The 27,529-nt window shown below is 50.7% G+C and overlaps 3 protein-coding genes across 3 annotated transcripts; all 3 read right to left on the bottom strand.

Annotated features, from left to right (window-relative positions):
* Window positions 1-203: 203 nt before the first annotated feature.
* LOC123158667 (RING-H2 finger protein ATL74) lies at window positions 204-1,126 on the bottom strand. Its single transcript, XM_044576597.1, has one exon. The coding sequence runs from the start codon at window positions 983-985 to the stop codon at window positions 398-400; it is 588 nt and encodes a 195-aa protein (XP_044432532.1). The 5' UTR covers window positions 986-1,126; the 3' UTR covers window positions 204-397.
* An 11,415-nt stretch (window positions 1,127-12,541) lies between these two features.
* On the bottom strand, window positions 12,542-13,228 carry LOC123190711 (RING-H2 finger protein ATL74-like). The gene has a single exon (XM_044603447.1). The coding sequence runs from the start codon at window positions 13,226-13,228 to the stop codon at window positions 12,635-12,637; it is 594 nt and encodes a 197-aa protein (XP_044459382.1). The 3' UTR covers window positions 12,542-12,634.
* A 12,641-nt stretch (window positions 13,229-25,869) lies between these two features.
* LOC123190644 (RING-H2 finger protein ATL74-like) lies at window positions 25,870-26,448 on the bottom strand. Its single transcript, XM_044603350.1, has one exon. The coding sequence runs from the start codon at window positions 26,446-26,448 to the stop codon at window positions 25,870-25,872; it is 579 nt and encodes a 192-aa protein (XP_044459285.1).
* Between the last annotated feature and the right edge of the window lie 1,081 nt (window positions 26,449-27,529).

Below are 27,529 nucleotides of genomic sequence, written 5' to 3'. Positions count from 1 at the left end.
TCGGCACACGGTCACGCGTCGACGTGTCGCGTCCTGGCGCCGGGCAACCGGCCGACGCTGACGCCGACGTCTGCGACCCCGGCGCGCCGAAAAGGGGACGGGCGCCCATGCCGGCGGCGGCGGCGGAAAGGGGGACACGGGGGCAAATTGATCCAGCAAAACTTTTCACTCGTGGTGTGTCGGATTGCCAGTACAGTGTTCTGCGCCGTCTAATATTTACATGTGCGGTTGGGCAGTTCGATCATACGTTGATCCACTAGCAAGCAGCGCCTGGCAGGCAGGCATGGCAATCGATGCCGGAAAATGGTGCCACAAGGACCTGGGCATGCAGAGCTGTGCTGCTTTCTCGTGTTGCGCCGGCAGGCAATGGCATGCTTTCGTTGCGCGACGGATGAAGTCACACGATGACCACGGCGATCATTTCCGTGCTCGCGGGCCGCTGGCTTTGGGCAGCTCCGCCGCTGGCGCCCTTGGCGGGCGCGCCCTCGATGACCGGCTGCCGGCAGGTGGGGCAGGAGCCGTGGGACACGAGCCAGGCGTCGACGCAGCGGACGTGGAACCCGTGCGCGCACCGCGGCAGCACGCGCACCTTCTCGCCGTCCACGAACTCGCCGAGGCAGATGGCGCACACGTCGTCGATCACCTCCCCGGACCCGTACACCTCCACGGGGAGGCTCCTGAGCACGCGCCTCTTGATGCCGCTGCCTCCGCGGCCGGCACCCCGCGCCGTTGCCCCGCCCTCGCCGGCCGCGGAGCCGCGGCCCACGTACCGGAGCGCGCACCGCGCCAGCGAGTTGAGCCCGATGGCGAAGAGCAGCGCGAAGAAGAGCGCGGCGAGGATGATCACCACGTTGGTGTCGAAGGGCGAGTCCGGCGCCGCCGGCGGCGCCGCGGCATCGCCTTTTCCGTGGGCGTGGTCGCGGAGAGCAGCCAGCCCCGCGGCGGCGATGCTCGACGTCGGCGCCTCCGAGTCAGGACGGCCCATGGTTGATCAAGTTAATCAGAGAGGAGAGAGATCGATGATGATGCCCGCCCAGCTTGATCGATCGGAGATGAGTTCGCCCGGCCGCTGCTCCGAGCTATTGGAACTGGATGATTGATGCCTGTGGGAGCTGCTATTCGTGTCTGTCACACTCTGCTCTGGCCATGGGGTATATATAAGCGGACGCGGCCCCGGTGTGCACCATTGTTTGTGGGGGAGCGTGTACTTTGAAAAAGGGCGCTTCCCGGCCAAGTTGCGCCCCCTGCAGGCAGGCTGCAGCTAGGCAGCTGAGCTGCTGCAGGGATAGGGACACGCGCGTGAGGGCATCTCCAGCCGCGCCCTCAACAGGCCTCCCAGGCCACTTTTTCGGCGCCGGCTGTCACAAACGCCCAGTCATCACCCTAGGATGCCGAAAATCGCCGGTTCGGACCTTTTTTCTGCCCGGCGGTCACAAACCGAACCCGACGCGCTGGGGAGCAGTTGGGGGCTCCGGCGCTAGGGAAAAGCACGCCTGGCCCACACTGATAGGGGAAAAGTCAAGGTTTTCTTCCCCCGACTCGCCTCGCACCCCCCGCGCCCTCGGCCACCACTAGCTATATCCCGGCGACGGCCGCCGCCCTACTCCGGTAGATAGCCATTCCCCGCCAGAAAATAGTAGCGCTTCGCCGCGGCAGCCCCTCCCACAGCAGCTGGGCGTTTTCGGCCGCCGTTTCCGGCCGCGGAGGCGCGGTTTAACGGCAGGTACACGCCCACCGAGCGCAAGGTGTTCGGCGTTTTGCCTGTCTCGGTGATGGACTCGGATGAGGAGGAAGAGCTCGCCGCGCTGCTGGAGGAGAAAGCCGCGGCCGACGTCCAGGAAGAAGAGCATCTCATGGTGCTCGCCGCCCTCGCACAGCTGCTGGTGAGCAATGAAAAGCGGCGGCGAGGTGGCTCTGCGCCGGGGCGGGTGAAAGCAAAGAACCGACATCGTCTCCAAGGCTATTGCATGCTCTACTCCGACTACTTCGCCGATGCTCCACTTCATGGCGAGAGAACATTTCGGCGCCGTTATCGGATGAGCCGAAAGCTCTTCCTCAGGATTGTGAATTCCATCCGGGAGTTCGACAACTACTTCAAGTGCAAGATGGATTGCACTGGCGCTCTTGGATTCACCTCCATCCAGAAGTGCACGACAGCGATGAGGATGCTTGCATATGGAGCTCCCAGTGATTCACTCGATGACTATGGGCGCATGGCCGAGTCCACCAGCATAGAGTGTTTCTACAAGTTATGTCGGGCAGTGGTGGCAGTGTTTGGGCCACAATACTTGAGAACACCCAATGCGGAAGACACTGCTCGGATCCTAGCCCAGAATACAACAAGAGGATTTCCTGGGATGCTTGGAAGCATCGACTGCATGCATTGAAAATGGAAGGAACTGCCCATTTGGTTGGCAGGGGATGTACAAAGGCGCCAAAGGCAATTGCAGTGTGGTGCTTGAGGCGGTAGCCACACAGGACCTCTGGATTTGGCACTCCTTCTTTGGTATGCCAGGAACTCACAATGACATCAACGTGCTGCAGTGCTCTCCTGTTTTTGCCAAGCTCGTTGAGGGCCATTCTCCTCCGGTGAACTTCGAGATCAATGGGCACCAATACAACAAGGGGTACTATCTAGCTGACGGCATCTATCCGAGATGGTCGACATTTGTGAAGACGATCTCAAACCCTGTGGCAGGAGGCAAGAACGCCTGGTTTGCGAAGCTTCAGGAGGCTTGCGGGAAGGATGTCGAGCGGGCATTTGGTGTGCTTCAATCTCGATTTGCTGTTGTTCGGTACCCCGCTCAGACCTGGTCCAAAGATCAAATGTGGGAGATTATGACTTGCTGTGTCATCTTGCACAACATGATCATCGAGAGCGAGCAAGAAGACCCAGTGTTTGACACTGAACCATACTACAGGCAGGGTCCTCTAGCCGAAGTTGATCACCAGCTACTGGCAACTTGGACTGCCTATCTCAGTATGCGTCAGGAGATCCGAGACCCACAGGTGCATCATCAACTGCAGAAAGATCTGATTGAGCACCTATAGAGGCTCAAGGGGGACGCCGTGTGATGAAATACGAGTTTTTATTTGTTGAACTATATAATTTGTATTGAACTATTTATTGTTGTACTATTTTGTTGAAGTATTTGATTTTTCTGTGATGAAATATGTGATAAGAAATAATTGTGTTGATAATTGAACGCCGAGACACGGCGAAACCACGCCGAATATGGGCCTATTCTCGCCTATATGGGCCCTTTATTCGCTGAAATTGGGCTGCAAAGTGGACCAATTTTGACGCCTGGGGGCGAGCTGGGGGCGACGACTGGGCGCAAAACCGCCCCTAGCGCCGAGTGTATCGCCGGCTCGTCCCCAGGGGCGATTTTTATGCGTCCTGGGAGGGCCAATGGCTGGAGATGCCCTGAGTGCAGCCGCACCCGCATGTACACTCGCCTTTTGGTCGCCTTCCTTGGAGTTGGAGGCAAAGCGGGGCGGGGCTAGGAAGGAACCTCGGGTTGGGGGTATCTCTGGACTGGACAGCGAACTCGCCGTGCACCGGCGAACAAACGCTGAACTTGTTGAAATTTTAATGAGGCAAAGAGGGCGTCGCAACCGCCCGTTCGTCACTTTGAACGTTTTTATGGCAATTTATTTTGCCATGATGATAGCAAATTTAGTTCGCAAGAACGTCAGTTTTTAGTAAAAATAAACCGAGACGAATTTGTCATGCTCGTCAACTAAGTTTGCCATGAATAATATTTGGTTTACCATGCATAGAAGTCTAACGTTCGCTGGATATTCGGGTTCTGATTTTTAAATAGTGGGCTATGCCATTTTTCCTTTTTTGCGAATGTAGTGGGCTATGCCATTTAGCCGTGGCTCATCCAGAAGCTATGAAAAGTTATAGCGACACTAAGTCATTTACTATTAGCATTTTTACTTAAATAGTGAAAAAGACAAAATCACACAATAGGCATCATATAAGGTATATTGCATCTAATTGACATATACTCCATCCGTCCGAAAATACTTGTCATCAAAATGGACAAAAAAGGATGTAAAATACATCTAGATACATCCCCTTTTATTCATTTTGATGACAATTTTTTTTGAGGCAATCTCGCGAAGCTTTTTATTCAAACCGTCACAATGTTTACAGGGACGAAAGAAATGCCGTCGGCCTGGCCTAACCAAACATGGCGACCAGGCCCTAATCTTAACGCATGCTTCGCTAGATTGTGAGCATCCACATTGGAGCTCCTAAACTCATGGACTATATTACAAGAAGGAAAAGAGTTGGCTGTCATCTTGATCTCTTGAACAATAGCTCCATAGCTTGCCCCGCTTCCCGTCTGGATTTCTGTAACCACACCTTTGCAGTCTGAGGCTAGCTGTACGTGTTGTAAATTAATATCTTGTACTAATGCTAGTCCTTCCATGATCGCCAACGCCTCCAGAGTAGATGGGTCCTGCTGATTCGGAAACACAACAGCCGAGGCGCCTACAAATCCACCTTCGAAATTCCTGCATATTGTACCCACAGAGCCATGGGTTCTCCCTCTTGTTACCGATGTATCGACATTGATCTTGACACAATGCTCAGGTGGTGGTATCCACCATGTTCTCCTGGGGGCCACAGTTCTGCGAGGCTCCTTATCATGTGATAAGGCTTTGATCTCTCCTAGATAGGTGTTCACAAAAGCATTAATAGCGAACGGGCTTTTGAAAATATCCTCGTGAATCACTTTCCGTCTTGCACCCCAAATGGCCCAAAGGGTTGTCACCAACCTGACAAACTCTTCTGAAGGTAGAGCTTTTCCCATTGCAAAAATCCACTCCTTGGCTCCCTCATGGTGATTCAAACTAATCTGATAAACTATTTGTTCAGACGACAACGCCCATGTACTCCGGGACATAGGGCATTCCAGCAGTGCATGTTTCCACGAATCATAAGCTCCACACAGAGTGCACGAGGCTGTTGTGGCCATATTTCTGCGATGTAAAACTTCCCCCGAGGGGATCGGGCTTTTCTCCAATCTCCAAAGAAACACCTTAGGCTTAGGTGGTACATGCATTTTCCACAAAGATTCCCACTCGCTCCCTTCTGCTCCAACATCTAAAGTGCCCTCACGGCCCTCGAGCCAAGCTTCCCTGTTCAGCTTTGTACGTACAAGCATGCGATAACATGAACTGACAGAAAAATTGCCCCTCGGCTCCTCGCTCCATGCCCAAAAATCTGAAACCCGGCGCGTGCATATTGGTATCTGTAGGATTGCCTCTGCATCAAAAGGGGTAAACACTGAACGGACGAGCTGCGTTCTCCAAGAGGCTGTAGCGTTCTCTATGAGCTCTGCTACTCGACGTGGTGGATCCAGGATCAAGGAAGTGATTGGTCTCTTAAAACTTTCTCTAGGGATCCAATTCTCAGCCCAGATATATGTATCTTCTCCGTCCCCTATCCGGTGAATGATCCCTTGTGCCAATATGTCTCTCCCGTCCAAGATCCACCTCCAAATCTGCGAGGGTCGTGAGCCCAACTGTGCTTCCAAAAGTGACCGGTCTGGAAAATAGACAGCTTTCAAAATCCTTGCACTTAGTGACTCTGGATCTTCCAAAATTCTCCATGCTTGCCTAGCTAAGAGGCTCGGGTTAAATAGCTCTAGATCTCGAAACCCCATGCCTCCCATGTATTTTGGCATTGTCATCATATCCCATGCAACCCATGCCGGTTTTCTCTGTCCTCTTTTGCTCCCCCACCAGAACTGACGGATAATGGATGTGGCACTCTCACACAATCCTCTTGGGAGCCTGAAACATGACATAGAGAAAACCGGTATCGCTTGAGCCACTGATTTTATAAGAACCTCTTTGCCTGTTGCTGACAGTAATTTTCCCATCCAGCCTTTAATCTTTTCCCATACTCTGTCTCTAAGATACTTGAACGTGTCGTTGTTCGAGTGTCCCACATCCGTAGGCATACCCAGATAGCGGTCACTAAGTGATTCATTATGCACCTGAAGCTTGTTCTTCACCCATTTTGATGACAAGTATTTTCGAATGGAGGGAGTACATGTCCAAGCATAAAAAGGCCAAGGTACTGATGAAGCATCCTAATTCAATGAGCACTGCTATGGAGACGACACTCTGCAGACGATTTTTGGATGACAAGCCTACCAAGCCGTCCATGTGTGGCATCAAATGGTTGCTCGCTGCAGGATGGGGCGTTGTGCATATCATTCATCGTGTGCAGAGCAGTTCTGTAATTCAATAGCCAAGATTTACACCCATGCATGATATTTATATACTAAAAAAGAAGGTATACTATGGCAGAAATTTGGGCTGTTGTGACGTAATTTCAAAAAGCTCAGAAAATGTTGGCCCTGTTGAAGCTTAGCGGAGCAAAAGTCAAATATAACGCTATAACCGTAATAGCTATATTTTCAGTTTACCGTAAAAAATGCATATCTTAGCGGGAGAGGACCCTCCAAAAGCAATAATGATGCTATAATGAAGCTATCAAACTTTGCTTTGAACCGGTAAATGCTGCTTGGACATCAGGTGTTGCTTTGTCCGAGATCCCAGCGGAACGCACGCAACAAAACAACAAAGTAATACTATACATCACTACTGAACTGCTTGCTAGACAAAACGCGAGGGGGCTAAGCCGATCGTCGTACCCTAGCCGCCTTCATCTCTCACCGCCGGCAGGGCACGTCCATGAGCAGAGCCCACGCGGCACTAGCGCCAACGGGAAGGCCCGGTTCAAGGGCGGCTTTATTGGGGATGTTTTGGAGGTCATGGAGGGTTATTTTGGTTGGAGAGGGAGATGAAGGCTCGAATAGAGACCTTCGTCAGGCGATGCTTGACAGCGTATGTGGTAATAACTACTAGCCTCCGAAAAAAGGAACAATGCATTACTACTAGCCGTGCCCAAACTTGGTAATGACAACTACTCCCTGACCTAAAACGACGACACTTATTTTGAATCAAAGGAAGTAAAATAATTTGGTGAAAAGACATTGGGTAACCCTCGAAGATCCTATCTGGTAGGAAAAGATCACGTCCACTAGCATTAGTGGCACAGCGATTGTGGGGCGCAACCCCACTGCATATTAGAAATAGCACAAGTGTTCATATACGTTGTACGCGTCCCTACTGCCCGTTAAAATAGGGCGTACTAAAAACCGCAACTTTTTCCTCACATTAAAGATCTAAATGTCAAGATAAAAAAATTAAATGTCGAAGGTATTGCTCTAGTGAACTCCCCCGTATCTCCCAGATATGTTTGGATCAGACTGTGCAGACTCTGGACAGAAAACATCTTTTTTTTTGTTGCATATATCAATGTTTTAGATTGCTAACCGGGTCTGCCACCCGGTGGACACAAAAGATCATCCAACTGGCTTCTGTATTTTCTATTGGACCATGGCTTATATAGGTGTGTGCATGTTATATGTGTTTAACACCCAATGTTGTTGTGGGGAGCGTGAATGACCTTGAATTTTTTTTCAATTGCCAAACATTATTTACAATAGTGTTGTAGTTGTCTGCATCTGATGATACAAAAGGCCGGGCGTTTCATCTTATTTTAAGGAAGAAAACATTCCACAACACTGTCATTGTGAACGAGAGAAAAAACTAATATCATGTTTAGGAATTTTGATTGAAATCCGCTTTCTGGGTCTTTAGTTAGAAATATTACTTTTATTATTTTGATGATCTACAAAGTAGAAATGATAAATTGGCTCTAGAATTGTTAAATTCTGATACAAGAAACCGCGTGCAAAGAAATACTACTCCTACTCCACTACTACGCACCTATGACCAGGTTAGAGTTTTGGTGATAACATAAACAAATCCAATGGCACAGAAATCACTTCTTCGAACTCGAGAAAAATCAAATATCATAGTGAAAGTTCACGACTGCGAGCCCTAGTGGCACAAGTGTGCGTATAGGTGGTACGCGTCCCTACCGTGTCGTCAACAACGGAGCAAAAGCGCGCTCTTATCTACGATACAACGAGAAAGTGCGGGTGTACGTGTTATGCGAGTCCTCACCGTATGCTAGAGAAAAATAGAGCAAAAGTGCGTGCTTTGTTTTCGTGGCTATAGAAGGATCTGCCACGACATCCTACCTGGCATCGTGACTGGCATCCATCTGAATTTCCCTTTGAGTTTCTTGGTATGGTCGGCAACTCAGCATCCATGTGGGGAGTTTATTATCGTACACTTCGTACCTTAAGAGTGCTTAAGATGGGAAGGGGCTAGTGCATGCATGGTGCACGCGTTAAAGCAAGACAGTGATAGATAGTACTAGTTAGTAGCGGTAGTGCCCTGCTTATTTTATGTGCACTTTCTAGGTATCTTGCATCCAAGGTTTTGGAGGCAAGTGGGCATGGAGGTATCGGAGACTGATTGGCAGTGTCACTTCCAGCATTCGCTTTAGCCGAGGGATTAGGAAGATACTAGTAATTAGTTTTGCAAACACTTGAGAACAAAGGGAATTTCTAGGTTATCCACTTCGTAAAGTTGCGCCACGCTGTTAAGCCTCATAGCGACGAGAAAAAAGTGCATCAAAGCATCTAGTCTGTCGACCTCGGGTAGACGTTGTTCGGGTATGCACACACTCGCTAATATCTTCCATGTCATAAAGGTGCACAGGCAAATATCTGCCTTTTGCAACTATCTTGCTCTAAACATGCCGTTCTTTTTGAAATGAGACAGAATGGAGTTAGTATCTTCATGCCTCAAATATCAGCGCTTTAACAGTTTAACATACTCCTACTTGTTGTTAGGCGCTTCAGAAGAAGAGTCGTTCACGCTAACCTTCTGTTAAAGTTGCACCAGCTAATGTCTTCCTTGCGCAAATATCTTCTTTCGAGCAAATACTAGTTCTTAACGATACTTAGGAGAGTTGTTTGACTTACCTTTTCAATAAATATCACCCTTCTAAGTTATCACACCCATTGGCCAACATATGCTAATGTATTTTAGCATTTGATGTTGCAGGTGAATGGGGATGGCGGATATGGTTCTACTTCTATGTACTCCCGCCATTTTTATTTACTGCTCATATTAGCTTTGAATGAAGTCAAACCTTATACAGTTTGACCAAGTTTTGTAGAAAACAACATGTACATTTACAGTAACCAATTTATATGATGTGAAAATATATGCAATGATGAATCCAATGCTATTGATTTGATGGTGTATATGTTAATATGCTTTTCAACAAACTTGTTGAAAGTATATAAAGTTTGATTTTAGACAAACCTAATATGGGGAGTAAATAAAAATGGAGGGAGTACATAACAGATTGGCTTGATATATTATTCTTATTGGACAATGTGATGTATAATTAGTGTATCTTGTCATAAGTTCCATGTACTTTTTTTTAACCGAGCAGTTCCCTGTACTTCAGTAATCATTGGCACATCAATATGTTTTCTTCATCACAAAAAATACTACAAAGGCATGGAAAATCCATGCATGATCATGGCAGCCTCAGCTGCAGCCGAGGGTGGTAGGGTGGAAGGTGGCAATGGATACTTACCAGTGCAGCAGTACAAAGGTTCCCAGTCAAGTTGACAGTGGCCTTCACACAAGCATTGAGAAGCCATACTTATCTGACTTTAGCATACTTGCTAGTTTTTAAATAATTCACAAGAGGGTTGTTTGAATTACCATTTTCGTAAGGATCCATCTAACAAATATTGTCCTTCTAACATATCATTCCTAGTGGCTAGTGTCATGCATTTGGCATCTTAAAATGAACGGAGGCAAAGGACATGTTTCTTTGGATTGTGCATCAGTGAATTTGTATGAAATAGTTTCTTATACATGTTCTATTGTACCATTCTTAATATATTGAATCTACCTCGATGATTCCCTTAATATCCAATTCTCCAGTGCTTCTTCAACAAAATCACAACCAACATCATCTGAATCATTTGAAAGCATAGCAACCGACGCATCTTCCATGATGAACTTGCCGTGCTAACCTGATGACATTCCCAACCGAGAAGGAATTTAACCTCAAAGTTATAGTGCCTTCCAGCTATTGTAGTTTTTTGTTCTTGCTTTCTTGGTGCCTTGGTTACATGTCATTCTCACCCTGTGGGTCCTTTTAAGTAGAAAAAAATGTGACTTCATTTTAATGGTGTAGTAAGGCTCCTTGACGGTGCCATGTAACAATGGTACATCAACTTAACGGAAGTCGGTCCACCAGTCTGTACATCGGCGGCCCATCAACCTGACATACGTCCTTCTCAAGGCGCATCATTAACTTGTACTACAGGACATCTACTTTAGATATCATTTATTTGGTCTACAAGCCATGTAAACCGATTCAGGCCCATATAACCCTAGCCCTTGTCGACCTACATAAGGGGAGGTAGGGGCTAAAATGCATAAGAACTCTCAGGTGCCATGGACCCTATATGAATAGTAAATAAAAAAATACTAGAAAAAATTAAAAAATTCTGAAATTTCAGAGTATCAAACTTGGTTGTTCATTCTACTCGCATACAAAGTTTCATGAAGAAATGACATATGTGGCATTGCAGTGTGGCCTGGCCTAGGGGCCTGATCCCGCTGACAGGGGCCATGGTGGAGGACACCAAGGACCAAGGTGATGGCACCGGGTACGTGTGAGTGGATCCACAATGAATACCGCCTTAGAGCATCTCCAACAGTCGCCCAACGCGCCGCGCGGTAAAAACGAATTTGGCACGCGCCCATCGCCTGGTTTGGCGCGGCGCACAGTGTTTGCTCCAGCAGCCGCGCGCGCGCGCAGCTCCTGCAGGCGCGGTAAAATGCAGCGCGCGCTCATTCTATAATATTTTTTAAATTAAAATTACATAGATAAAAAAACGATACAAAGATATTTTACGTCGGTGCAACTACTACGGTATAGGTAGATAAATAGTTCGACATACATAGATAGATAGATACTACTACGGCATAAATAGATAGATAGAAACTATTACGGCATACATAAATAGAAAACTACTCCAAGTCGCTATCATCACCATCATCACTCTCGTCGGTGTCGTCCGAGGTTGAGAGCCATATGTCGTCCCAACGTTCATCGTCCGAGGTGAAGAACGACCTCCCACTTGCGGAGGCGATGTCGCACTGCTCGTTCGCCACTGCCTTCCGCTGATGCCGGTCCGCCCGCTCCGAGCGGCGCCTTGCCGTCCTCTCCGCCCAGTAGGCACGCTCGGCGTCGACGTCCTCTGGGTGGCGACGGCGCCACTCCGCCATGGCTCGCTCGTCCTCTTCGGCGACGAGGAGACGGCGCTGCCGCCGAGAGTGGTCGGCACGGTCCATGTCCGTGATGAGACGCGGCGGAGGGGCGAGGCGCTGCGCCTCCTCGCGCGTGAAGACGTCCCGGAAATCCATCTACGACCGGGCCTCTCCAAGCGCCACGCCGCCACGTCGTACGCGCGGGCCGCCTCGCGCGCGCTCCGGAACGTCCCAAGGCCGAGCCGGACGTCGCCGGACCGTATCTCGGCGGAGTACCAGCCGTTGGGGCGCTCGCGGACGCCGCGAAAGCCCGAAGCACCCTGACGACGCGGCGGCATGGTGGCGCGGTGGTGGCGCAGAAAGCGGCGAAGCGGCGAGGTTGCGAGGAGGAGGGCGCGTGGCTGTTCTGTGCGCGTGGCGAAGCGCGGGACTTTATAGACGCGTGTGAAGCGGCGCGCCAAATCTACCGCGCCGCGTGCCGCTTTCTCCCCCGCGCGCGGTAACTTCCCACCATTGCTGGAGCGCGCGGAACCAACCGGCGCGCGCGAAAAATTGTTTTTACCGCGCGGACGCGCGTTTTGCCGCGCCTGTTGGAGATGCTCTTACGTCCAAGCGCCCCTTTCTTTCTTTTCTATTGATGAGGATCGAAGGAGGTGAGTCACGGACCGGAAGCAAAATGACGCAGTCCTAAATTTGCATTCGGCGTCTTCTCCGGTGGTGTGGCGGTCTTGGGGCTTTCTCAGCACCAAGATTTGGCTTGTGGGATGTCGTCGGCTGGCAGAGAGGTTGCTGGCAGTGATGAATTCGACGACGCGTATGTGTATACTCGGGGTGAACCCATGATCTCCTCGTTTGCTAGATCAGATATTGTTGGCGTGCAGGCGAAACACCCTAGTTGAAAGTGTTGGCTCTAAGCTTGACTCCAAGGATGAAAATCACATGCTAGACCTTTAGTTGAACTCGTTGACGTCGGTGCACATACCGAAATCTCTTCTTGAATTGGGTTTGTGGTAGGATTGTAGAGATCCTATCGTGAGGCCGATCATTTTGAATGGCCTTGTTTTTCCATAAGCCAAGATTCCTAGGCCTCGCCTATAATATAGTTAAATAACTAAAAATATATGGATGTGTGCATATTTGATGCGTAGGCCAAGTGTTATCTTCCTTTCCGATTTCCGAAAATAAATATGTTAGTATAAAGCATTTTCGCCGTCAAATATTTACGGTGAGCAAATGAGCACTTGATATGTTTCAGCAACACGCTACAAGCAGCACGAGCATTGAAACCGTCGCGGGATGATTCTACAAGAGCTTGCGCATGCAGAATTCTACTCCCTTGTGGTGCAGTACCGGCAATGGCGTGCTTCGTTGCGCTATGAACTCACACGATGAGCACGGTGATCGTGTCCGTCTCTGCGGGACACTGGTTATGGCCAATGCCGCCGTCGCCGCCCTTCGGGGGTGCGCCCGTGGTCACCGGCCGCCTGCACGTCGGGCACGAGCTGTGGGACACCAGCCATGCGTCGACGCACCGGACGTGGAACCCGTGATCGCACTGGGGCAGCACGCGCACCTTCTCGCCGTCGACGAACTCGCCGAGGCATATGGCGCACACGTCGTCGATGACTTCCCCGGAGCCGTACACCTCCACGGGGAGGCTCCTGATCACGCGCCTCTTGATGCCGCCGCCTCCGCGGCAGGCACCCCGCGCCGTGGCCCCGCCCTCGCCGGCGGCGGCTGCCGTGGCCCCGCGGCCCACGTACCGGAGCGCGCACCGCGCCAGCGAGTTGAGCCCGATGGCGAAGAGCAGCGCGAAGAAGAGCGCGGCAAGGATGATCACCACGTTGGCGTCGAAGGCCGATCCTGCACCCGACGGCGCCGCCGCGCCTCCCCCGTGTCCGTGGGCGTGGTCGTGGAGAGCAGCCAGCCGCGCGGCGATGCTCGACGTCGGCGCCTCCGAATCAGGACGGCCCATGGTTGATGAAGTAAATGAGAGAGAGATGATGCCCACCCACCCAGCTCTGTCGACGATCGGAGATGAGTTCGTCCGGCCGCTGTTTCAAGCTAATGGGTTAATGCCTGTGGTAGCTGCTATTCGTGTCTGTCACTCTCTGCTCTGGTCGTGGAGTATATATAAGAGAGCGCGCACCATTGTTATGGGGGTGGTGTTCCCCGGCCAAGTTGCATCATGCAGCTAGGCAGCTGAGCTGCTGCAGGGATAGGGACCCTCGCGTGAGGATGCGGCCGCACGTAGTACATACGCGGATACGCCTTTTGGTCACTTTGGAGCCACTTCCTACAAGTATCTCCTTCGCGTGGGCATTGCTTGCGTGCATAGGTACTTGGGGTCTGCTGTCGAGACTCGAGAGACCCCCCTAACCCCAGCGGAACGCACACAGCTAAAGAACGTGTTAGAATAAATCCGAGGCACTTCGTTAATCATTTAAGGACCAAGCAATCACACGAGCACGACACTGAGATTTGTTAACGAGGTTCACCATCATGGCTACATCCCGGGACCTAACTACGGGCGCTCCTTCCCATGACACCGCTACAATACCGCACCCCGGCCGTCCGGGCGCCGGCACACGCCGCCGGCTTCCCCGCGTGCCCGTGCTTTTACGTTGGCATCGGTTACATCGTGTGTCTACCCCCGATATATATGAGAGGCCTAGGATACAAGTGTCCTATTAGGACACAACTCCTACCCTGTACACACAGTCTAAAACTAAGTCCAACTGTAACTTACCTTGTATAATAATATTCGACACAACTCTAACAAACTCCACCTTGATGAATATTCTTTCACCATCTTGGATTCATCCGTGCGTCGAACTTCCATGTACTTTGGACTTGAGATACGCCATGAGCACCGCTGCTACTCCCAGACTCCACATGACTCCACCTGCAACTGTAGTCCCTTCTCGTCTTCCTCACAGTCAATACTCGAGCAAAATTAAGTTCCTCAATATTCTACTTTGTGCTTCCAACTTCCGGAGAATCCGTTCAACACCATCACACACCGACCACTGTCTATGTGAAAGTGAACAACTCACATATTGGACGCCACATATAAGAGTTACCTGAACTCAATGTCACCGCTCTTTATTGACCGACTGTCTGAAACTTGAAGGAATTTCACCGTTGCCCTGTGTCATCCTGAGTCAAATTCACAGTTGTCTCATCCTTTTTTCGGATAGTCTCTGACATGTCCCATCGCTATAGCACTCCGCCTCCTTCTGCCTTGTCATCCGCACTTTGCCATGTGCACTGAACACCACAAAATATACGGCCATGTACTCTCTCAGCTTTTGACAATTTCAGACCCTCCGTCACTTTCTTAGATTCTCCATGGTCAACTCCTGTCCATCTTCCATCACCGATAGACCCAGTCACCAACTTGAATCCGGTACTCGTCAACACTGCTTCAGCACCCCCTGCACACTTTGTCTGACCACATATCTGACCACCAGTGCCTTGGCCTGTCGATGTGTCACTGTGCTTACCGCACGCCTCGCCGCTATCACCGCGTCGAGTCTCTGCTGTCCTGGTCGAGTCTTCCGAGTAGCTAGCCCCCACTATCTCAACTCCCACTGCAGAGAACCATCGATCATCACCGACCGATGCCGAGTATCACGCCTCCATCAGACCACTGGTACTCAGTCCGATCCACGTGTCTCTCACTATCCCACTGAAATAGGCTTCGACTCTCTGAATTCTTACGCCATAGCCCCTCCATCAGCACAGAGTGTAGTCCTCCATCAGACTCCAACTCCACCTTCAACATGACTCTATGTAGCTGCGCTATGCTACCCCGCGCCCTGTCGACTTCAAGCTCTTATGTGTACACTATCTTGAGTCAACTCTGCGTCATAGTCTTGTCGAAGCCGCACAAGCCCTTGGGCCTGCACCACGTGTTTCCACGCCCAAGAAGTCGGCCACCATCAGCATCACGCTCCTATATCGTCGTCGCTGAAACCACCACCGTCTTCTGCTTTGACCGACATCCCCATCGATCCATCAGACTGTCCAGTCCGACCCATCCGAAATTATCCGACTGCAACCATGTTCCACCCTGTGTAGTCTCCGCCCACACATCTCCGTGCATTGCTTGACACCCTGTGTATGCATAATTCTTAACGACACAATCGAGACTCGTCCGAGCCTCATGCGTCAGTCCTTGTCGTACGCACACTAAGCCCCTCAAGAAACTTGACCCAAAGAAACAACTTATCTGTGCAGAACTTGACCTTTGATGGATCCCTCCGTACACAATTGTTCTTTGCAACTGGTAGCTTCTTCACGTACTTACAAGGCTCCTCCCTTTCTTTTAACAAAATCTCACGCAACTCGTTTTTTTTAAGTGGTAAACCAAAGCTTTATTATGACGATGCCGAACGGTTTATAGGAATAACAAACTGGTCATGAGATACTCCCAGCCACAAATGGCGACCAACATCTAAAGAAGACGAAAATTTAGCTAAATTATGGGCATCAATGTTCCTCGCCCGACCTTCAAAAATAAACTCACAGCTTCTGAAACTCCTCGCCCTGGCACGAATCTCCTTGATAATAGCACTGTATGGACCTTCAATTCCGTTATTGATATCCGCCACCACAGTCTTGTTATCACATGCGATGATAATGTGTTCAACTGATAAATCCAAAGCTAGGTTCAGCGCTTCTCGACAAGCTAGCGCCTCTAGCATCGCTGGGTCAGAAATATCTGAAAAAGCCATAGCCGACGACCCCAAATAGACGCCATTGTGATCTCGGCAGAGTGCCGCAGCTGCACCGCTCCTACCGTTCCTCGCCTGGCCTCCATCAACTTGTATCTTCGCAACTCCCACAGCAGGGGCCAACCATGTACTAGTACACCTTGCTCCCGAGCTAGTCGCAGCCACATTTTGTGCAACATGCGCTGGGGTCTTCAGAGAATCTAGTTCAGAGATGAAGCTAGTCACAAAAGCATGTGTAGCATGAGGGCTCTGCAGGACTCCCTCATGAATAGCTTTACGCCTTGCCGTCCATAATGCCCACAAAGTCACGACTAGCTTGACCATGCTAGCATGTGGTAAATCATTAAACATACAGAATAACCAGCGTTTAGCATCTTGCTCTGTAGAAGCCTGAATATAATCAGCAACGTCATCATCCACAAGGGACCAGACACACCGGGCAACAGAACACTGCATCAGTGAATGCCGCCAGTTATCCTGCATCCCACATAGCTGACATTTGTCATCATCGGACATATGCCTCGTGTGTCGAACATCTTCGGTGGGAATGGAATGCTTAGCAAGCCTCCAAAGGAAATTTCTAACCTTCCCCGGCACTTGGACAGACCAAAGCGATGTCCAAGATTTGGCTTCCGCTTCGTAGTTAGACATGCCTGCATTACCCTCGAGCCAATCTTCCTTTCGCCTTTTAGTGTCTGCTAACATCTCACGCAGCTCGTAGCACTTGCCATCAGCCGGCTCCGCCTCGGCCTTTCCTTGCTAGGCCTTGGCAGCCAACGCCACCCCAGCCGTACCGCTTGGGCCACAGCCACGCTCGCCAACCAGCCTCGCCTGGGCCAGCCTGCCCAGACTGCTGCCCTACAACGCCAGCCCAATATGGGCGTTGCCTGCCATGCGCCAGCGCCCCGTCCAGCCTCCGCGTGGCCTGCCACGCTACGCACGCCAGCCATCGAGCCACATGTCGATTCCGCTTGCTAGCCACCGTGGCCATCTGCCTCCTGACGAGGCCGATTCGATCTTGATCGCCGCCACGTTGCGTGACTCCGCTGCCGCTGCCCTTCCTGACTGCTTTTCCGATCTCGTAGATAGCGCACCCGATGACCTCCACGAAACACACATCATCTTTCGCGACGAACTCGACGACAATCTATCCTCTAAATCAACACCACGGCCTCAAATCGAACTTTGCTCATGATACCACTTGTTAGAATAAATCCGAAGCACTTCGTTGATCATCCGAGGACCAAGCAATCACACGAGCACGACACCGAGATTTGTTAACGAGGTTCACCATCATAGCTACATCCCCGGGGCCTGACTACGGGCGCTCCTTCCCATGACACCGCTACAATACCGCACCCCGGCCGCCCGGGCGCCGGCACACGCCGCCGGCTCCCCCGCGTGCCCGTGCTATTATGTTGGCATCGGTTACATCGTGTGTCTACCCTCGATATATATGAAAGGCCTAGGATACAAGTGTCCTATTAAGACACAACTCTTACCCTGTATACACACAGTCCAAAACCAAGTCCAACTGTAACCTACCTTGTACAATAATATTCGACACAACTCTAACACTACAAGTATCTCCTTCGCGTGGGCATTGCTTGCGTGCATAGGTACTTGGGGTCTGCTGTCGAGACTCGAGAGACCCCCCTAACCCCAGCGGAACGCACACAGCTAAAGAACGTATGCTGAGTAGGAGTACTCGTTAATCTAAACCTGCGAGCCATGCTCCTGGCTGAGCATCTGTCTCTATGCTCCATGCTCCTGCCTTTCTACGTTCATACCATGTGTTGTACTCTACTCTCTATTTTGTACTCATTTTATGTTCTTCTATCACTGAAAAGATACGCAGATTTTAAGTATTCGTGAAAAAACAAACCTGTGAGCAAAGTTCGTGCTCACATAGTCGTGCCCAGCCTCGGTGACAACTAACAACTAAAATAACTTGATGATAAGGCATAGGGAAAGTCCCAAAGATCCTACCTGGTTGTGAAATATCACATCCACGATCGTTAGTGCCGCGGCGACTGTGGGTTTACGCGGGACGCGACCCCACTACGTGTTAGAAATAGCACAAGTGTGCGTATACGTTGTAAGCGTCCCTATTGCTTGTTAAAATAGGAGTGCTCATAAGCGCACTTTTTCTCTCACACGATCCAAATGTACAGGGCATTGTTTCATATGAATTCTTTTTTTTTTTTGCGGGTGAAGTTTCATATGAGGATAGGATTCTTATAATTTTTTTCCTTTAGAGCCCTTTGATACATATAAATGGATTTCTATTCTTATATAGGATTGGTTCCTATCTCTCACATTTCATAGGAAAATAAAAATGAACCTAGACTCAATGAAAAAATTCCTTTGGTGTCAACCAAATGACATCTTGTTTCCTACTCCTACTCATATAATTTGAGATACATGTCATCTCATTTTCTACAAAATTCTTATTCCTACGATAATCCTATCCTATGAATCAAAAGAGACATGTGTGCTAAGGCAACTCCAATGAATCACCTCATATCTCCCACCACGTGTGTCTGGATCACACTGTCTGTAGTTCGGACCCAAAAGATCATCCAACAGGCTTCTGTATCTTCTATTTTCTATGTACATACGTGTACGCTTGTCTTTATATTTATCACCCAATGTTGTGGTGAGGCCAATCAACGTGATTACATGAATGACCTTGGATTTTTTTTCTTTTTGTTATCGACGCTAAACATTATTTTCAATAGTGTTGTTGTTGTGTGCATCTGAAGATACAAAGACCGTGAGGTTTTATCTTATTTCGAGAAGGGAGAAAAGGACCATTCCACTACAATGCCATTTCCTAGAGAAACCCCGTGGTAAAAGGGTGTGCTTTGTTTCCGTGGCTACGGAAAGATCTGCCACGGCAACCTACATGGCATCGCGACTGGCGTCGATCTGAACTTCCCTTTATGAGTTTCTTGGTATGGTCGGCCTGCATGTGGGGAGTTTATAATCGTACGCTTTGTACCTGAGAGTGCTTGAGATGGCAAGTGGCTAGTGTGTGCACGCGCCAAAGCAAGACAGTGATCGATAGTTAGTAGCGGTAGTGCTCTGTTTATTTTACGTGCACTTTCTTGGTGTCTTGCATCCAAGGTTTTGGAGGCAGGTGGGCATGGAGGCATCACAGAGTGATTGGCGGTGTCACATCCAGCATTCGCTTTAGGTATATACTAATTACTTTTGTAAACTAGCATCAACAAAAGTGAATTGTTTAGGTTATCCACCATGTAAAGTTGCACCAAGCTGTTAAGCCTCGGAGCGACGAGTAAAAAGGCGCACACCAAAGTAAATAGTATGTTGCCCTCAGTGTGCTAAACAAAAATAATTTTAACATATTGAACACTACTAGCAGTTTAGAGCAGAGTTGTTCGGGTATGCACACACTCGCTAATATCTTCCTTGTCATAAAGTTGCACACGCAAGTATCTCGCTTTTGCAAATATCTTGCTCTAAACATGCCGTTCTTTTTAAAACGAGTCAGAACTGAGTTAATATCTTCATGTGTCAAATATCTTCCCTTTAACAGTTTAACATACATGTTTTTAGGCGCTTCGGTAGAAGAGTTGTTCACGCTAACCTTCTGCTAAACCTGCACCAGTTCTTAATTAACGATACTTAGGAGAGATGTTTGACTCAACTTTTCAAAAATATCACCCTTCTAAGCTATCGTACCCATTGGTCAACATACGTTAATGTATTTTAGCATTCGGTGCAACCAGTGAATGGACATAGTCGACATGGTTCTATCTCTATGTACGTAGAAGGTGGCTTGAGATATTATTCTTACTAGCATGCATGATTTACTTATGTGACATGGTTGCATGATTAGGAAAAATAGATAGTAGGTTGTAACAATTTAGAAAAGAAAGATTAGATAATGCAATCTATAATTAGTTGTAGCTTGTTGTAAGTTCCCTCTATTTTGGTAATCCTTACATAAATATGTTTTCTTCATCAGAACAACTTGTACAAAGGCATGGAAATCCATGCATGGCCATGGCAGCCTGGGCTGCAGCCCACTTGAGGGTGGCGAGGTGGAAGATGACAATGTGATACTTATCAGTACAACGTCGGTAGTGGCTTGCAGACATGCGGTGAGAAGCTCAAAAAAAATTATAAGCAAATATCTAACTTTAGCATATATAGTACTCCCTCTGTAAACTAATATAAGAACGTTTAGATTATTAAAATAGTCATCTAAACGCTCTTATATTAGTTTACGGAGGAAGTACCTGTTTTGGAACCATTCACAAGGGAGTTGTTTGACTTATCATTTCCGTAAAGATACACCTATCAGATATAGTCCTTCTAACATATCATTCCTAGTGGCTAGTGTCATGCATTCGTCCTTAAAAGGGATGGAGGTGAAGGACATGTTTCTTCTGATATGTTGACTCTCGCAGGTTGTGCATCATTGAATTTGTATGAGATAGTTTCTTATGTATGTTCTAGTTATGCCGTCTATAACACTTCGAATCTACCTCGATGTTTACCTTAGTCTCCAACTCTGCATTACTGCTTCTTCAATAATATGGCAACCAACACCATCTGAAGCATTTGAAAGGATAGCAACCGATGCATCTTCCACGGTGAGCTTGCCCCACCAACTAGATGGCATTCCTAACCGGGAAGGAATTTAACCTCCGAGTCATGGTGGTCTTTGAGCTATAGTGACAATAATTTTTCGTTCTTGTCTTCTGGGTGCCTTCGTCGCCTGTCACTCTCACCTTGTGAGTTCTTTTGATACGACAAAAAATGACTTAGTTTTAGTGGTGTAGTAAGGCTCATGCTCTTAACAATTATTATTTTTGAACCATGCAGGAGAGCTAGCAGCAGGGGCGGATCCAGCTATATGGCGAGGTTTGGCAGCCGCCATACCTAAAATTTGGCAAAAGTATTGCATATATATACTGTATGTATGAAGCTTTGAGCTGAGTCAATGGATTTTTGGTCAGTTTCGTCAATTTGGAGGATGAATACTCTTAGGGGGCAGGCAACTCATGGCCTCGAATGTATTTCGCCAGGTAGTTGTGTTGTTACCTACGTGTTTCTGCCTCATTAGAGGCCTAACTGCCGCTGAAGGAGAGAATTAAGCAATAGGTGACTTGCATCACATAAGCCCATGACCCACAAGCCCATGTTCTAAACGAGGACACCATTGGCAGTCAATTGCAAATCAATTCACATGTACTCGAGTTGATTGGACATGAAGATCTCTCTCAAAAAAAAGTTGATTGGACATGCTAAAAAAATGTACTAGTTGATTGGAGATACACGAGCTGTTTCGTTCAAGCACGGTTGATCAGGAATCGCCTTGCAGCCGCCCCTCAAGCTTGTCTCTAGCTGTGTGATGAGCAGTGCCAACTCCGCGAAACCCAGAGCCCCACCACTTTCCGTCTCTCCGGTGAAGAAACTAGATCTAATCGGACTCAAATCGTCTGAGGTATTACAATATACAACTAGGAGCAACGGCTACTCCTCCAAACTCATGACAATGTATGTCTTGTTGTGATATTTGTCCCTACTACCGACCGACCGACCCCTAGTCGGCTAACCCTTAAGGCATGCAACAGAGGCAGCGATTACAGAGCAACCACGCGATATTTAGTCAGCGTGGTGGGCATGGCAGCGATCACCGTCAAGAGAGGCAGCAAGCAGGAACGTTTTCTCCCCTCACAAACTCTGCCACACCTAAAAAATATTCCTGGCTCCACCACTGGCTAGCAGCTCGCGTAGCCTCGCCATTGTGCCACCTCCAGCCGCTGGTTCAGAGGACAGGGAGGAGGTTCAACAAGAGGAGTTATAGTGGCAGTCGCCGAAAAGCGAGGGTAGGACCCCACATGGCTTTGGTTGCGGCATGGTAGGTGGCTTGTGCATAGCCGCATGAAGAGTAAGGGTGCACCAATGTATTCATGTCCAAGACCATGGAGGAGACACTCAATCTCGCCTACCGCCTCTGCCTACTCCCCAAAGACCGATGTGCCCCCACCTGGGGATGTCTTCACCTAGCAAGCCCGTGGGCGGGGTGCGCATGACGTTTCCCAACCTGAAGGACATGCTGAAGATGTTCGCCCCCAAAGACTTTGCGATGCCCTAGAAATGCGAGATCATCGGTGTCATCATCCCACGATTCTGGAGGTGGGGTGCTGCCAAATCTAGTGCGTGGAGGCGCGGTCCGACTTTGGTGGCGTGTGCAAATCCGTATGGTGATTCCCGAGTATGTGTGTGTGTGTGTGGGAGGGGGGGGGGTGCTTGCTAGATCTAGAAGTGCGACTTTGCCAGGGGCCTGATCCCCCAGACAGGGGCCATGATGGAGTACACCAAGGTAAAAGCACCGGGTGAGTGGATCCATGAGGTTAGTTGCAACGATGGTGATTTGTGAGGTGGCTGCAAGAGTGGTCAGATATGAAAATCATATTGTGTTCAAGTGTCTCTCTCTTTCCTATCGACCGGGATCGAATGAGGTGCGTCATAGACTGTGTTGAGTAACAGGATTGTATTAGGCAACATAGATTAGACTAGGAAATATTCTGACTTGCCTTTTACTCCAAATAAATCATGTATTCTTATATATATATATATATATATATATATATATATATATATATATATATATATATATATATATATATATGCCCACGAGGCTTAAGCAATACATTAAATTATTCCACCAAATCTCTCTCTTCCTTCTAACATGGTATCTATCGCAAGTTGATCCTAAACCCTAGCCGCCGCCGCTTCCGCACCCGCGCGCCGCCCCTGGGGCGGTCGGCCTCCATGACCGCCGCCAGGGGCCGCGCCACCCGTACCTAGGGCTCGTCCGCCGGCCATGTTGGCCGGCTGTCCTAGAGAGTCTTTTTCCCCGATCCTTTGATCCGGGTTTTCTCCCTCTCGCCGGTCGCTTTGATCGGCGTCTCTTTTTTGGTTTTCCGGTCTATCTGATCCGGTTAGCGTCACCCATCGCCGCCGTCGATCCCGTGCGCCTCTACTCCAACATCGGCGCGATCGGCCGGCTTCTTCACCGACCCGACGGCCTCGCGCGTCTGCCCGTCGATCGCCCCGACCCGGCGGCCTCGCGCGGCGTCCTTGCGTCGGCCCGCCGGTCGCCCCAACCCGGCGGCCCCGCGTCATGCGGCGGCCCTTCACCGCCGCCGTTCGCGCGACGGCACGCCCGTCGATCTACGTCGGCCGTCACCGCCCTGCTTCGATCAGAACACCTGCATCACCCCGACCCGGCGGCCTCACGCCATGTGGCGGCCAATCATAGCCGCCCTGCCGCCCGCCGCCGCCGGCTTCATCTTGGACTCCGTCGTCACCGCGCCTCCACCGAGCGGCGTCCCCGACCTCGCGCGCGATCAGATTGATCACCCGCCCGCCGCCGTGATCCGCCTCATCTACGCCGTGCGACCGACCTGGCCCGTTGCTTGCGCGCGCCTCCGCAGGCCCCATGAAGACCGTCTCGAGTTCAGCGCGCCCCTCTACCGATCGAGCAATGGACTGCCGCTGCGTCGCCCCGTCGGGCCGCAACGCCGCCGCCCCGTGGTTCTTCTCCCGGCTGCACCGGCCCACGTCACCGCTGCGTCGCCCCTTCGGGCCGTAGTACCGCGGCCCGCGGTCCACTGCCGCCTAGAGGCCGTCCGCTCCAGGTCGTCCCCGTGGCAGCACTGACCCTCGCGCCGCCACTGCGTCGCCCCATCAGGCCGTAGCGAGCGTGGCCCGCGGTCCACGCCGCCGTCCAGAGGTCGTCCCCGCGGTTACACCGACCCGCGCTCCTCTGCCGCGCCGCCCCTTCGGGCTGTCGCGCCGCGGCCCGCGGTCGCTGCCGCCGCCCCGAGGTCTTCCCGCCGTCACCCCAACCAGCCCGTCGCCGCTGCGTCGCCCCTTCGGGCCGTAGCGCGGCGGCCCACGGTCCACTTTGTCGTCCACGCGCGTTGACTTCCCGTGGTATGCGTCGCGCCACCTCCCTTGGCGCGGGAACGCCATCGTCCGCGCCGGTGTTCGTCATGCTGTCGGGTTCTTCGCCTACTTCGAGCACCGCCGCTGCGCTCCTAACCTAGCCGTCGCCGCCGTCAGGCCGCCGCCGCCGCTCTTCTTTGGCCGCCGCCGCTACCCACGTAGCCGCCGCCGCCGCCCGTCCACCTCCTTCGTCTTCGTCCAGCACCGGCCCGTCGCCAGCGTCGTCGTCATCTACCCCGACCACTTCGTCTACTCCGACAACCGCAGGCGACATCGGCTCCGCGCTGATTGACGCCGCAACCGTCGTCGAGTCCTTCTCTGCTAGCCTCTCCGACTCCTCTGACATGGCGTACAACTTGTGCAGGTCCTTGTCTATGCATGCCCGGTGCTGGCAACACCGATGCGTGCCTTCGTCCACGATGTTTTCCCAGGCCTGGCAAGCCTGGTGTGGCGCTTCGTCAACTTCGTCTTCGTCCGTCTATGCATGCCCGGTGCTGGCAACACCGGTGCGTGCCTTCGTCTATGATGTGTCCCCGGGCTTGGCAAACCCGCCGCGATGCGTCGTCAACAACATCTTCTTCCCGACGCACCACTACTTCGACACCACTGCGCCCATGCTAACTCGGCGCCCTCTTGCTCCCGCGGCTCCATGGCGACATCCTCGACACCGGCTCCCCGACTCGACATCGACCATGACATTCTTCGCGCGGCTACCTCGACCACGGCTACACCACTCTCGGCTCTTGGCTACCTCGACAAACGGCACAAAGGGCTACCGCCTGCTTGAGCAACCTCGTTGGTTTCCACTCCAGCCACGACTCCGCGATGCGTCGGCCGTTACGACCGTGGGAGGGTGTCCGTCGGCTTGCCTTCGGATTCTTCTCCAGTCTCACCGTCTGCGTCGCTACCGTTGTGACTGCGGAGGGATGTTGAGTAACGTGATTGTATTAGGAAACATAGGTTAGACTAGGAAATATTCTGGCTTGCCTTGTACTTCAAGTAGATCATGTACTCCTATATATATGCCCACGAGGCTCAAGCAATACATCAAACTATTCCACCAAACCCCTCTCTCTCTGATCCTCAAAAAAAAAACCTCTCTCCCTTCTAACAGACTGCAAGGAGGAAAGGTCCTTGTCCACTTGTGTGGCCAGGTTTAGGGCTCTTTCAGCATGAAGATCCAACTTGTGAAACATCGCTAGGCAACAGAGGTTATTATCAGTGACAAATTCGACGACAAGTATGTGTGTTCTCCTCGTGAAAACATGCGATCTTCCCTTTCTCTATTTCAGGTAATGTTCGTGTGCGAACGACATGTTCTTGTTGAAGGTGTTGGTTTGAAGCTTGAGTGCGGTGATGAAAGTCCCATGTTAGACCTTGATAGAACCTGTCAACATCAACGCGTGCACACCAATTTTTCTTGGCTTTGCCCCGGAGTAGCATAGTTTTTTTTTAGTTCAGTGACATGTCATATTTTTAGTAGGATGGCCTCAGGTTTTCCCTTTTTATGGAAGCCGATTCGTTCTGCATCGATCCTAGGCTTCACATACTTAAATACCCAATAATATAGGTTTATCAAATAACCAATAATATAGGGCTGTGTGCATATCTGATGGAGAGACGAGGTGTTATCCTCCCCCTTTCCAAAAGAAAAATGTTCTATGATGTTTTCGCCGTCAAATATTTACAGTGAGCAAATGAGCATTTCGAATGTTCGATCATATACTCGATGCGACCACGAGCTACATGCTAGCGCGCGCCTGACATCTTAGAAGCATTGCAACCATCGCCGGATGATTCTACAAGAGCTTCCGCATACAGAACAGTGCTCCTTTGTCATGGTAACTGGTACCGGCAATGGCAATGCTTCGTTGCACCATAAAACTCACACGATGACCACAGTGATCGTGCTGTTCTCTGCGGGGCACTGGCTGCCGCCGTCGTCGCCCTTCGCGGGAGAGCCGTCGATCACCGGCCGCCTGCACGTCGGACACGAGCTGTGGGACACCAGCCATGCGTCGACGCACCGGACGTGGAACCCGTGGCCGCACTGCGGCAGCACGCGCACCTTCTCGCCGTCGACGAACTCGCCGAGGCATATGGCGCACACGTCGTCGATGTCCTCCCCGGAGCCGTACACTTCCACGGGGAGGCTCCTGAGCACGCGCCTCTTGATGCCGCCGCCGCTGCAGGCCACCCGCGCCGTCGCCCCGGGCTGGCCGGCTGCGACCGCGGTTCCAATCCCCACGTACCGGAGCGCGCACCGCGCCAGCGAGTTGAGCCCGATGGCGAACAGCAGAGCGAAGAAGAGCGCGGCGAGGATGATCACCACGTTGGTGTCGAAGGCCGAGCCTGGACCCGACGGCGCCGCCGCGCCTCCCCCGTGTCCATCGGCGTGGTCTTGGAGAGCAGCTAGCCCCGCGGCGATGCTCGACGTCGGCGCCTCCGAATCAAGGCGACCCATGGTACTGTTGATGAAGTTGAGAGAGAGGAGGCGTCCACCCAAGACCCAACGCTGGATGTTTCAGACTATTCGAAGTCGAGTGATGCCTGTGCTAAGCTGCTGTTCGTGTTCGTCTGTCACTCTCTGCTCCGTTCGTGGAGTATATATAAGAGGGCGCGGTCGCCGTGCCCGCCATTGTTCTGTGGGGTGGTGTTGCGCGGGAGTGTACTTTGTAGAAAGGCGCTCCCGGGCCGAGCCAAGTTGCACCCTGCAGCTAGGCAGCTGAGTTGTTTGTTGCAGGGATAGGGACACGCGCGGGTGAGGGGGCTAGTGCGGACGCACGAACACCTTTTGGTCGCTCTCGAGGCAAAGCGGGCAGCAAGATATTTGGATGGATGGCGGACTCGCCGTGCGCGGACGAACAGCCGCTCTACTTGCGAGCTTCCGTCTTGGCGGGTGTGTGCACCGTCCTTCTTGCAACAAGAGAAAAAAAATGAGGTGGAAGTGTGGAACTAGGAGCCAAATCATCAACTTCAGACTAATCATCTACACGAAACTTCATACTGAGATCGGATTACTTGTTATGTTCACGCGATGTTAATTAGTACACTGCATCGCTTCTTTTCGATAGAGGGAATATATGAATATCGTGAAGATACCGATTTTACCAGGTCTTTATACCAACAAGATATTCAAAGACATCAAGGATACACACAGCCAAAAATTAAATAAAAAGAACAGAAGAAAAAAAAAGACCCATCACGTTGATGAATCACTAGCATCAGCAGCACTCTGACCATCACTGAAGACAACACCCGGAATACAAAAGAGATTCTTCAAAAGCAACGCCTCTAAGAAGGAAAAGATGCACAAGCGTAGTCGTTGCCCGGTCTAAGATCATGGGTTTTCACCCTGGAGAAAGTCCGAGTTCACCCAAAAACAATGCCTTCAACACTGCATCACTTCTAGTCTTGCTTAACATTGGTAACAACATGAAAATAATTGGATGACAAGGCATCAGCTAAGTCTCGAAGATCCTATCTCTAACAGTGAAAGCTCAGCGTTAGTTGCACGACTGTGGGTGTACGTGGTGCGCGACCCC

The sequence above is a fragment of the Triticum aestivum genome, chromosome 1A (assembly GCF_018294505.1).
Source record: "Triticum aestivum cultivar Chinese Spring chromosome 1A, IWGSC CS RefSeq v2.1, whole genome shotgun sequence".
Classification (NCBI taxonomy): domain Eukaryota; kingdom Viridiplantae; phylum Streptophyta; class Magnoliopsida; order Poales; family Poaceae; genus Triticum; species Triticum aestivum.
The sequence above is the reverse complement of the archived record's forward strand: the minus strand, read 5'-3'. Positions and strand labels throughout refer to the sequence as shown.

Coding starts and splice junctions, on each gene's coding strand:
- LOC123158667 (XM_044576597.1), bottom strand. CDS start 985: ATGGGCCGTCCTGACTCGGAGGCGCCGACGTCGAGCATCGCCGCCGCG.
- LOC123190711 (XM_044603447.1), bottom strand. CDS start 13,228: ATGGGCCGTCCTGATTCGGAGGCGCCGACGTCGAGCATCGCCGCGCGG.
- LOC123190644 (XM_044603350.1), bottom strand. CDS start 26,448: ATGGGTCGCCTTGATTCGGAGGCGCCGACGTCGAGCATCGCCGCGGGG.